Source organism: Sebastes umbrosus, chromosome 4 (genome assembly GCF_015220745.1).
Source record: "Sebastes umbrosus isolate fSebUmb1 chromosome 4, fSebUmb1.pri, whole genome shotgun sequence".
Classification (NCBI taxonomy): Eukaryota; Metazoa; Chordata; class Actinopteri; order Perciformes; family Sebastidae; genus Sebastes; species Sebastes umbrosus.
This window is the reverse complement of record NC_051272.1, coordinates 5,384,589-5,397,349: the sequence shown is the minus strand read 5'-3', so window position 1 is coordinate 5,397,349 and position 12,761 is coordinate 5,384,589. Positions and strand designations below refer to the sequence as shown.

The following is a 12,761-nucleotide window of genomic DNA, read 5'->3' as shown; positions in this document are numbered from 1 at the left end:
TCATTTCCTTCTGATTCAGAAATGTATTAAATCAGATTGTATTCTTGCCTGTATTTATCAGCAAGCTACTGAAAAAATGTCTTGATTTCTGACTAACTTTCCAAATTAAAAGCACACTGTACTGTAGGTAAAATTTCAGAGTCTTGAAATAACAATTATCAGAGCTCAAATAGATTGTAGCTCAAACAGCAGTTATGTTTTACTAAATGTTATCTGTTCGTCATCGTTGGCTGCTGCTCACTGTTTTACTGTTTCACTGTCTCTGGACAGACTGGGTTTGTTTTCTTTCAGCCTGACAAAGATTTGGACAGCTCCCCTCGGAGGACTCCTCCAGAGAAACATGCTGACGTCAGTCTGAATGCAGTGTTTTCTTCCTCCGTCAATCCTTTCACCGTTTGCTTTCTTTCATTCTCTCTCTCCCTCAGTCTCTTGTTCTTTCTCTCCAGAGAGATAACAGTATGAGTCTGCAGTCTATTGACATATCTTTTTCGAAAGGGTGCATACATTTTTTTTCAGATTTACAAGCTTGATTTATTTGCATTAAATAGCTCTGCTCTAAAATAAAGATATTTCTTAAATCTAATTATTTAAGATATTATTATTAACCAACACATTCAGTCATCATTCGCCTTTTTGCTGTCCTCTCTTGTTTCAATGTTTCAAACTTGTTTCACCTCTGACCGCTTGCAGCTTTACTGAACAAACTTTAGCTGAATTTTGGTGAGGAAAAACTGTCATGGCCATTTTCAAACGGGTCCCTTGACCCCTTGAGATATGTGAATGAAAATGGATTCTGTGGGTACCCACGAGCCTCCCCTTTACAGACATGCCCACTTTATGATAATCACATGCAGTTTTGGACAATTCATAGTCAAGTCAGCACACTGACACACTGACAGCTGTTGTTGCCTGTTGGGCTGCAGTTTGCCATGTTATGATTTGAGCATATTTTTTATGCTAAATGCAGTACCTGTGAGGGTTTCTGGACAATATTTGTCATTGTTTTGTGTTGTTAATTGATTTCCAATAATAAATATATACATATATTTGCATAAAGCAGCATAATTTGCCCACTCCCATATTGATAAGAGTATTACATACTTGATAAATCTCTCTTTAAGGTTCATTGTGAACAGATAAAAAAACGTGTGATTAATTTCGATTAACTATTTAATCGGTCGACAGCCCTAGTTTTGACATGTTTCAAATAGTAGAAATCTCATTTTAGAATGAAAGCCCTCAAGAAGACAAATATACTTAATATTACAGAGTGAGAGCACTAATAGCTAATAAAAGAGTAATAAGAGGAAGCTGTACATGTATCATCTCTAATCGAGAGACTATATTTAGAGAACCCTGCTCCTTGTATATCTGGACTAAATGCAGCACTATTAATCACTTAATGCCAAAACAGTCTCAGGGTAAGTAGCCTTAATGGACTACGGAAACTCCTCCTGAAATTGTTGGGAGAAGAAACTTGGCTGTGCAGGATTGTTGAATTGATTCATGATGCACTTACAGAGATCATTTTATAGCTAATCAGAATTTAAAATATTGTTTTTAACTTAATGAACAAGACTACAAGAAGGGGGATGTATAACTGCTGAACCTCTTCTTCCCACCACAACATCTCACCTGGATGACAAAGGCAGCTGTCCTCATGTCAACAAAGTGCTTCCTCTCCAGGACGGCCCTGAAGCGGCGCTGCAGCGTGACGATTCGCCGCAGGACTTCCTGGTGGAGCTGGGTCTGAAGACGCTGGCGCTCTGCCTCCCGCAGGAACACCTACATCACACAGGAACAATTATATAAACACGGTACAGCAACAGATAAGATGATACACCAATGATGAACTGGTTTCCAGGATACGTACCATCGTGTTGCCCACTTGATAGCCAGCAGGTGGGAGGTGGATCCGTCTGAAGAACTCCCTGATGCCTGACTTGGTCGGGCTCGTGCCTCGAGGCAGCAGCACGTGAAAGTGACGCACAAAGTCCTGCAACGTGGTGTATGTGCAGTCAGTTAAGCAGTTTTAGACACAATGAGGTTTCATGGTAGCTGGCAATTATCTGGTAAATCTAAGTTTCCCCCTGAGACATAGAATATTAATAAACATCTCATTATAGTAAGAAAGCTTGCTCTTCAATTTCAAATCTAAAAAATGACTGTACTCCGAGTTGATTAATAACTGTGAATCCCAACATCTGGCCATATTTGTGCAGCAATAAAAAGTAAGATTAGAATAAGATTCAGCTTTATTGGCCAAATATGTTCAGGTAAAGAATTTGACTCTGTGTGTTTTGTACTTTTACACACAGTGCCAAGATCAAATGTAGAGAAGAATTACATTTAAACATGCAGCTATAAAAAGATAAGCAATTATAAACATACATAAAGATACATAAAAAGAGACAATATAATGACCATTAAAACATGGAAATGTTAACTATGCCAACTAACTGCCCAATGCTACAAATAAACAACATGTAACACTGACATGGCATCAATAGATGTGCTGTTAGATGGTGGTAGGAGAGGATTACCTGGAAGGTGTACTTGATGCTGTATCCTGATTGTCGGATCCGGACGGTTTCCAGCATGCCGGTGTATCTGAGCTGTCTGAGCACCAGGCTGTCATTGAAACGCAGCGGCAGCTGACAGAGACACACCGAGAGAAAGGGTTAATGAAATGAAGTCAGAAGTCTTTCATTAAAAGAAGCTACTATATATTTAAGCGACGACTCCTCTGCAGCAGAAATTACCTTCTCAGCGTTGGAGCGAATACATTTGACGAAGTACGGCTCTGACTGATCGAGAGTCTCCATCAGCTTATTGAGGGACGCCTGCACACACAAACACAAACCAGTGACATCACATCCTCATTATATGTAGAGAAAAATGCAGAGGGGGAAAGCAATTTTGAGGTGGTTTACTTGAGTATTTCCATTTATGCTACCTTATGCTTTTACTCAGCTACATTTATTTGATAGATTTAGTTACTAGTTACTTTACAGATTCATATTATTAATACAAAATATTATCAAGACATAAAATATGATTTATTATTATAGATTAAACTACTAAGCAGTATATAAAGTAGTTAAATTAGTTCCACCTTTACAAGCTGCAACTTTAAAGTGATGCTTACACACATGAATGCAGGACTTTTACTTGTATCAGAGTATTTTTACACTCTGGTATTGCTACTTTAACTTAAGTAAAACATCTCAGTACTTCTTCCATCACTGGAAAAAGGCCACTTGTAAAAATGTTGACTGCACTTATGATTCAAGATTTCATGTTTTATTGCCATTTCATTGTAGGTGATAAGAATTTGTATAAAGTAATGTGTTAACATCTCATAGCCTGATGTATGTCTTTATACGGGCCGCAGTATGTATTATATGTAGAAATAGTGTTATACAGATATTTAACTTTGAAATGTTCTAATTTAACAGGATATTCTTGTACACTTCTTATCATTATACAGTAGGATGCTGCTGCTGCTGAGTCACTAATGTTGTTGTAATTCACCAAACCTCCAGCAGAGAGCGACGGCAGCACTGACCTGGAACTGAGCACTGATGCTGGGCGGTTTCTTCTTCTTGTGCAGGTGGAGCAGAGACTTGGTGATGCGGTCGTGGAGCGTCACGCTGCTCAGGTAACGCAGAGACTTCACGTCCAACAAGTGCTGCGTTCACAAAACCAGATGATGTATGAAGCTGTGTCTCTAAGCTGATACCTGGTTTATCAATCTATCTTTGATTCTGAAGATGCTGTCATGTTGTGTCATGTTTGTGTCTTACCTTGGGAAGGCTCGGCTTGCTTTTGATGTTTTTGTTTCTCCTACAGGTGAGAAATATGGTTTTATTGAAAGATATTAAAATAAGAATTCAAAGAGTACGTACATTCATCAAGTTGGGTTCATTATTACAGACTTTTTTAAAAATGTATGCAGTGGAAACAGAGATAACCTCCCTTTTAGTTCATATATGTTTCTTCCTCTGAATACCCTGGCTACTACACTACCCATAATGCAAATGGATTTCCCTAGGTCCTCCTGGATTGGATCAGAACACTGTTGCTCTTGCTCATGTCTACTTGTACTAGCTAATAGAGGTGGCTAAATCTTGCTGAAAGGGCATAAAAGGGTGTATATGTCGGGGCGAAACTCCTAAAAACAGGAAAAAAAACACATTTCTGGCACATTATAACTATATTAGTATGAATACTAGAGCCTACAGTTGAGTGATGCATTATGATTTTAAATTCATCAGCTGAGACCAACAGATCTGAGCCAGTAGTTTGTAGACAGATAGGTAGAAGAAATGTAAAAACAAATCACGAGCAGCTAAAGGCTGGTGTGAGTTTCTCTGTGTGTGACTCACAGTAGGATGCCCTGAGCTCTCTCCAGGAGTTTACTGCTGGTCGAGTTGAGGAAGATCCCGTCTTCTTCAAGGGCGGGACTTCCTGTCGAGGACACACGACCAGACCTGGAGCTGCGACCGTTGCAGCTGACGCCATAGCCATCCCTACAGGAGGGAGGGGACGGAGGGAGGGAGACGGAGAGAAGGGGGAGGAAGAGAGGGAGCGAAGAGTCATTTGAGACAACGTTAATATCTGAAATGCTGCTTGTTGCCGTTTTACATTTTGATTTGTCACTTTGAATGGAGTCAAACTCTCTCTGTCTTTGACTCAGACTGAGGTTTCCTCAATTTTTTTACATGTTAAAGGATTTTTTTGGGGGGAAGATTTATCTTATCCGAGCAGAGGGTCTACGGATAGAGGGAGTCGTACGCTGTGCAGATTGTAAAGCCCCTCGAGGCTGAACCAAATGCCCGTATGGAAATTGGAAAAAGGGCTTTTGTGTATTCTGCACCCTCGGCATGAAATATGGTGCAGAAGGACTTGAAACTCAGTGGTCTTGTTGAATGCCTTTAATTCCAAAATTAAAGAATTAGGAGCAGATTCCTTAAAATGTCAATGTTTTTAAATTTATCTGGTTACAAAACTGACTCAATTCTAGTTTCCTATTTTTCTATTTTTCCTATTTCTGTCTGTAATGATGTGTTTTTATGCTGCTGCCTGTCTCGGCCAGGTCGCCCTTGGAAAAGATATTCTTAATTTCAACAAGGACTCCTGGTTAAATAAAGGTTAAATTAAAAAACAAATATGTATTGGGGTTGTGCTCACCAGCTGGCCTTCTCATTCAGGGCGTTGGTGCCTTGAAGATCTGACAGAGGTGTTCGAGGATTCTTCCTGGTGATACCTGGATGGCAGGAGAGGAGAGAAAGAGACATATGAGATACAAAGCTCACTGGATTTATCTACATCTTCATCTCCAACCACAGCATGAAGATCCAACTCCCCCATCACTTCATCTTTATCATGCTTTATCAACTGCTTTTATCATGCACATACTGTATTTTGCACAGAGCTTTCACCCATATCATCCCAGCTACCCTCCCGTTATCCCTCTCTATCTGGCTACCTACCTTCATCCACTACTAAAGCTTCATCTTGCTCTCGTCTTAGACTGGCTTTACTTTTCCCCAGTCGGCCCCAAGCATTGTGTGTGAGAGAGAGCGTGTGTTTCAGTGGTTTTGGCAGTGGGACATTAATGCCGATGGAGACATTACATATGAAAACAAGCAGCTAATGAGCTGGGTGTTTCCAGTTTATATTTGTGGTTTTCTCTTGTAAAAGTCTAAACACACTACTCTACTCAACTCAACTCTGTTTTCTGTTGCAACACATCCTCATACAACGGTTCATGATGATATCTTAACAAAGGTATTCCTCATTTTTCGTGTGTTTTAAGTAGTAGTGCACAGTCTTTTCAAAATGAACTTCTTTCACAGGAAACAACTTGTTTAGGTTTAGGCAACAAAACTACTTAGTTAGGTTTAGGAAAAGGGTTTGGGTTAAAATAACTCCGGAAGTAACTTAAGTACGAAAGTTACGTGACAAATACATCAACGTTGACTTCTGGTTTCACACATGGTACAAAAAACGGTCTCCTGGGCATGAGTCAGTTGTTTTTTGACCCACCCACCATCGTCATCAATAGTAAACACGCACACACTTCAGTGAAGGAGATCCCTGAAACTGTCAAGATACTGGATGGAATTAAAGGACTAGTTCCACATTTTGGGAAATACACATATTCGCTTTCATGCAGAGTTACATGAGAATATTGACACCACTCTGATGTTTGAACGGTAAATATGAAGTGACAGCAAGCAGCTAAATAGCTTAACTTAGCACAACGACTGGAAACAGCTGTCCAAAGACAACAACATCGGACTATCCAGATTACAAAAGCAATGGTTGAAGTTGATGCGGCTGTGGTGGAGAACTTTTACTCCCTACATCGAGTCAAACTCATAGATTGTATAAAATATGGAGGTAGTCTCTGTGACGTCACTCAGAGGTTTCTGAAGAGCCGTTGTGAAGCTCAAAGTGGGTGGCTCCGGTCGTCGCCATCTTGGCAATGACGACACAGCCTAACTCCCGGTTAATCCAAAGAGGCGGATCGCCTGTGGAACTGAGGCGGGCCCGGGTGACGCAGCAGAACAGACAGCTAGCAGCTGGCGACCTGGTACGACACCCACCTGTCACTTAAAGCGGCCACGCCCTCAATTATGCCGAACTTTAAGCCTTAATTTAATTTAAACGGGTGAGTTATATAAAAATTCAGCCCCTGTACAGTTGTCATGAATGGAGATATTGGCTATAGAGACCAAAACCGTTTTTTTACCAGGCTGTAAACATGTTTATTTCTTCTGTAAAGTCGGACATTTGAACATGAGGGTCTGTGGGGATTGACTCGCTTTTGGAGCCTCAAGTGGCCACTTGAGGAACTGCAGTTTTTGCCACTTCCACCTTGGCTTAATTTCTCGGCACCAGAGGTTGCCGCTTAGTCAAACTCCAAAAATGCAGTATCCTCCATTTCCCATAACACAACATGAGTGTCTTTTCATTAGAAACTAAAAGCCTGGTAAATGTCCACATCTTCCAAACCCAACGCCATCAGATTGTAACACAGGATTTCCGTTGATAGTCTCCAAACACAAGGCGAGATAACCTCTAATGACATCAACAGGGTTATTTTTATATTTCTCCAGAACCACAAACGATATCAGGCAACTGTTTTTACAGGCTGAGTAGTATAAACCATGACTAGTACACTGATGTTGATGTGTAAAATCAGTTTCCCTTTAATGGAGGAAAGTCTGGGGAAATTCCTTGGAAATCAGTTTCAGTTAATCCCACTGGAGTTATGTGTGGAAAACAAAGTGCTGTTTTACAACATGAGGACACGTGACACTTGGAGGTTTAGGCACACGATAACACACTCAGCCACATGTGCGAAACAATAACGTACACATCTGTGTGACAAAGGACGACCAGAAAATCCGAGGGCCTCAGTAAAACCCTGTCGCTTAACGCGGGACGGATCCATTTGTCCGATCACTCATGCGTGGGAATAAAAGTCTCTGCGGTTAGGAGAGTCAATGGGACCAGAGCTCAGAACGACCCCGATGTCTGATTTCCAATATCTTATTATCAGCTGTAATAAAAGCAGCTTACTGAGGCTGAAAATCATCAGCGATCCATTATTCTCAATTTGACCACCAGCGACGTTTTTCAATACAGCCTGGAATTGATTTCCTTGACTGGGTTGAGCTCAGTGAGCGGCTTCTGATTGGGTTTTTAAAAATAGGAGCACTTCTCACTTCAGCTCACCTCAATTCAACAGACTTTCATCGACAGGAATCCATCCCATCATAAACCCCATTAACAGGGAGCACCTTTCTAATACTGCTTAGGTGAGTTAGCGGCTGAATTTCACTCCAAAATATAACGAATGCACGTAAAAATGGAATTTAAGTTGATCCTGAAGAAAAGGAAGCACTTCTGAGGAAAAGCTCTTAAAGGGATAGTTTGGGTGTTTTGAAGTGGGGTTGTATGAGGTACTTATCCAGAGTCAGTGTGTTACCTACAGTAGATGACAGTCGGTACACCCCCAGTTTGGGGAAACAGACAGAGGTTACCGACACCAGAGCAAAGCAATACCGTGCTGTGGACGGGGACGGCAGCAAAACATTTTGTAGCCACCTAAAAAAATCCATATCAGTTTAGGTGTACGCTATATTAAGAACATTTTTCCCATGACAGCTATTGAGTCTATGTTTCTGACGGGGAACTGAAGCCGTTATCTATGCTCTTGCCAAAGCAACCAGACTCCATTATAAAAAACAGTAATTTTATCTCGCAGAAGACAGGAGTTGCTGGTTTCCCTTCGCCTCAATCAGTTAGTTAAGTTTGTTTGTGTTATTTTGTGACTTCGGTTAGTTGGTTAATTTGGCTTCACATATTCAGGCCTTAGAGGGTGCAGTGGACCTGCTATGATCTTGTGAGCTAAATTCGTGGTGTACTGGTCCGTCACACAAATACAAATAACTTTTTTTTGTATTGAAGCTGATTATATTTGAAGTGTATTTCAGTAACACTGTCTTCTACCTTTTGAAAACAACTGTTCTCACTGAAGCATTTTGAATAAAACTTAACGTTACATAGTGGTTATCTTAATATTTTCCTTTCACGTCTGTCCTTTCTCCTGTCCTGTCATGTCTTATTTTTAAGGGAATTTCTCATTGATTAAAAGAAATTGAAATTGGACGACAATACTGCAAAAATGTGTGAAAATCAGCTTGCAGCACAAAAAAGCAACCTTGTTTTCACTATTTGTTTTTTATTACTTTGAGTGGCTGTGACTGAGCTGTGGCTAAGCAGACACACTTTTGCTTTTCTGTCCATTGTGTTTCTATCAGCAGAAACATGACCTGTCTACTGTTAGCTGAGAAGCTCCTGCAGCAGGAAACAGAAGACCTTCTTGATACGATACAATATGGCGGACAGTCTTGAGGTATTTGGACTATTACTTACTGTATTTCTCGTCTTTGCATCTTTGAAGGATCTCGAGGCTCCTCTGGTGAACCGGGTGATGAAGGAAACTGAAGCTGTCGACAGTTTTGACGACAGCACAGGGAACCGCTGCATCGTTCCCTAAAACAGAGAGACGGAGAGAAGAAGAGACTTAATGTTTGGCAATGAAGCATCGCCATTTCAGAATAGTTTTACATGACAAGAAGAGAATAATAATGAATAAAAAGGAGGAGATGAAAAGGAAAGTAGAGTGAGAAGGTGAATTAATAAACAGGAGAAGAAAAGCAGCAGAAACAAAACAAAAGGATGACGAGGAAGATAAGAATTAGAGAGAGAAAGAACAAAGACTCAAACTCCTCTGAGATAAAGTCACTCTGCTCTGAAACACTCCTCCCAGTTTGTGAAAATAAACACTGCAGAAGAAGAAGATCAAACCCGCTCTTCTTCCTCCTCCTTCATCATCAACAGCAGCAGAAGCACGACTCACCTCCTCAAACACACCCTGTTGTTCTTGGCCCAGTTTGAACAGCAGTTTGGACATCACAGTATGAGCACAGCTGTCTTTACACTAATGAGTTACAGTTACAGATAATCTATTGGCTTATAAACAGTATAGTAACAGTATATGGAGCTCACAATTATTGTTGGCTGCTGCAAAGTTGAGAGATAAAAAAACAACATTTGAGTAACTCCAGTTTATATGCAGGAGTATGTATTTTGGATGTATTTCGGGTTCAAACTGGGGTTTAGTCATGTAACATGACATAATCAGGGCTGCAACACACACGCATATTTTCATTTTAGATTAATTACTTGGATTTTTATTTGATTTATTCATTGTTTAGTCTATAAAATGTCCAAAATTAGTCAAAATGCCCATTAAAGACCCCTAAAATTGCTTGTTTTGTCTGACTAACAGTCCAAAACGAAGAAAGATATTTCACTTACAATGATAAAAAACACACTGGAGAAGGTGTAGAGAACATTTGTTTGGATTTTTTGCTTTGTAAATTACTTAAACAATTAATTTATTATCAAATTGTTATTGTCAATTGACTTATCAATGAATGGACTAAAAGTTTAAGCACAAAGTAAAATAAAATAAATCAAATATAATTTGTTTCTGGGGATTTGCAAGTGATGTCACCTCATATTGGACTCTACAGAAGGTTAGATTGATGTTTAGTGACAAGAAAAACTGTATTTTCTTTACTGTATTTGGTCTTAATTTTTTTCTTGTGTAGTTTTAAAGACATAAAAACTTGTTTTCAAATCTTAAGTATTTCTTTGTAACATAAAATATTCATGAAATAGGCAACAATATAGAAAAAACAATATATTACTGTATTATTAATTAGAAGTTTAACAGTCGAAGCTAACCTGCTTCATCAGGACCGTGAGGTTTAAACAGATTTGATTGGCAGTAACTAAGCAACCCACCAACTGTCATCACCTTCTCATTCTAATGCTGAGTCCTTATTGGTGCACAGAGGCACATGACATCAGCTAAACGGAGACCATGAAAAAAGAAAACACATTTTAGATCAAAGTGTGTTAAAGTAGGATCCTACCACTCACAGTAAGAAGCAGAATGAGAAAACAGGTTTTTAACCTTTAAGCTTCGGCCCCGTTCACTGTAATATAGGATTTAAAGATGTTTCCTCACCAGTTTTTTTGTGGGTGTGTCTGCGGCCGGCCTCCCTAAAAGCCACCAGGGCTCTGAAGTAGGATCGCAGCACGGCCCAGCGGAAGGTCGCCACGGGGTCGATTCCCATCAGGCTGCAGATGAAGGCCTTCTTGCTGCTCTTGAGCAAGGCCACAATGTCGGGACGCATGTGGTCAGTGTTCTTCTCCCTGAAGTCCTGAATGACGGAAAGACACATGTGCATCCAGTTACTCCTCTGACGACTGAGGTTGAATCATAATCATACACAGACAACCATAAACTGTCTGTTTCTTTATCCTCTTATTGATATTTTATCATCAAAAGAGCAAATTTAGTGCGTATCATAACATCAAGATAGAAAAATCACAAATCATAAACACAAGCAGAAAATGCTGCTTCGTTTAGGATGGTGTTTTTTCTTGTTTGTTAAAAGTCAGTTGGCAGCACATTAATGTGCAAACATTTCACTGCCGTTACTCCACAAGTAAAGGAATAGGAGTTAGATGAGAAGATCTATACTATTCTCATATCTGTTAAAGATGAAGCTTAGCGGTTAGTTTAGTATAAAGACTGGAAACAGGGGGAAACAGCTAGCCTGGCTCTGTCCACACTGGAAACAACAGCTCCCATCAGCACCTCTAAACGCTAAACACGTTCTAAACACTCTTGTTTGTTTTATCCATACAAAAAAACAAAATATAAAAATGACATGCTGTGGTTTTATAGGAAGGGGGGAGTATTTTTTGGAGTGCAGTAACTTCTTGGAGTCTCTGTTCTCATGGTAACGACAAGAAAAGTAAGTGAGTAAATACGCAACATGGCGTTTTTTTTTTTACTTTGGTTTTTGTCCAGATTGAACGAACGAGATGGATGTGTCAAACAAACCAACGTATTCTCATACAACGGCTCGTATGATATCTTACGAAAAGTTATTCCTCATTTTTCCATGTGTTTTCCTACAAATGCCCTCCAGTCTTTTCAAAATAAACTTCCGTCTTCACAGGAAACAACTCTGTTCGTGTCCTGTGTGAAACCAAAAGTGTTGACTTATTTACGTTGACTACTTAACTAACGTATGTAGCTGAATTTACGAAACCCTAAACATACTTATTTAACCCAAAACGTGATCTTTTCCTAAACCCCACTAAGTAGTTTTGTTTGAATTCAAAACGTTAACCACGTGTTTAAAACTGCGACCGTGTGTCCGTATGTGACGAACGAGGAATGTGAACGATATTGATACGTAAAAGGTTAAAATGCGTACACCTGACATGTGAAATGTCCTTAAAAGTGGCATGCTATTTATACGCCTTCCCATGAGATCACGTTAGGTGGGCAGATTTTGGCCAGAGCCAGGCTAGCAGTTTCCCCCTGTTTCCAGTCTTTATGCTAAGCTAAGCTAACTGGCTGCTGACTGAGGGTGGTATCGATCTTCTCATTCCGAGCTGGAGCTTTGGAATAAAAGGCAAATATCTGAAACATCAGCTTCTGAAGCGAATGATCTTAATTATAGCAAAACAGTTATAGAAACTAGAAATACATCATTCATTCATATTTGTTTTCATGTCACTTTCCGTACACCTTTCACTTCTTCACATTAAATATGAGGTGCAGACAACAGCTCTTCTTCTGCCTCACGTGTCTGTAAGCGATTAACCACTTTGAGTGAAGCTGCGTTATGATAACAGAGCTATGAACTATAAACCAACATCTTCTCCCTCCGTATGATTCGAGTCAGCTGTGTGCTCGCTGCCGAGCCAACGTGGGACACATTTCACCACCGTGGCTCTCGCTACACAATTCACACCAAACAACTCCTTGGCTCTCAGCAGATACGGGATACCTCTCCACCTCCACGATAACCAACTGTTATGGATTTATATTATACAGTCAACCAACAATATGCTCGCCCCATTCCAGCACATGTGCTTCTTATCAAAACGCAGCTGGGAAGCGAACAAGGAATTTGATTTAGCTGAAAAAAAAAAAATAGGTCGACGGAACAACAAGGAGGTCGGCTGCAGAGATTCAGAAAGGTTTAAGTGAAGCGTCCTTCACCAGTTCAGAGCTTTGATATTAGACTTTTACCACACAGACTAAAGTTTCATTTACATCTTTAGAATTAGGAAAAGATCCAATCCCG

At 40.0% G+C, this 12,761-nt stretch overlaps 1 protein-coding gene across 14 annotated transcripts in view; it reads right to left on the bottom strand.

Annotated features, from left to right (window-relative positions):
* The window catches only part of LOC119486452 (unconventional myosin-IXAa-like), a 164,362-nt gene that overhangs the window by 22,521 nt on the left and 129,080 nt on the right, over window positions 1-12,761 (bottom strand). For all 14 annotated transcript variants that reach the window (XM_037766583.1, XM_037766579.1, XM_037766580.1 and 11 more), the window contains 10 exons: window positions 10,619-10,814; window positions 8,953-9,072; window positions 5,194-5,269; window positions 4,389-4,532; window positions 3,807-3,846; window positions 3,569-3,691; window positions 2,763-2,843; window positions 2,544-2,654; window positions 1,874-1,996; window positions 1,636-1,785 (listed from right to left, as the gene is read on the bottom strand). In XM_037766583.1, coding sequence (XP_037622511.1) covers window positions 1,636-1,785; window positions 1,874-1,996; window positions 2,544-2,654; window positions 2,763-2,843; window positions 3,569-3,691; window positions 3,807-3,846; window positions 4,389-4,532; window positions 5,194-5,269; window positions 8,953-9,072; window positions 10,619-10,814 — 1,164 coding nt within the window. The remainder of the gene's footprint in view (window positions 1-1,635; window positions 1,786-1,873; window positions 1,997-2,543; window positions 2,655-2,762; window positions 2,844-3,568; window positions 3,692-3,806; window positions 3,847-4,388; window positions 4,533-5,193; window positions 5,270-8,952; window positions 9,073-10,618; window positions 10,815-12,761) is intronic.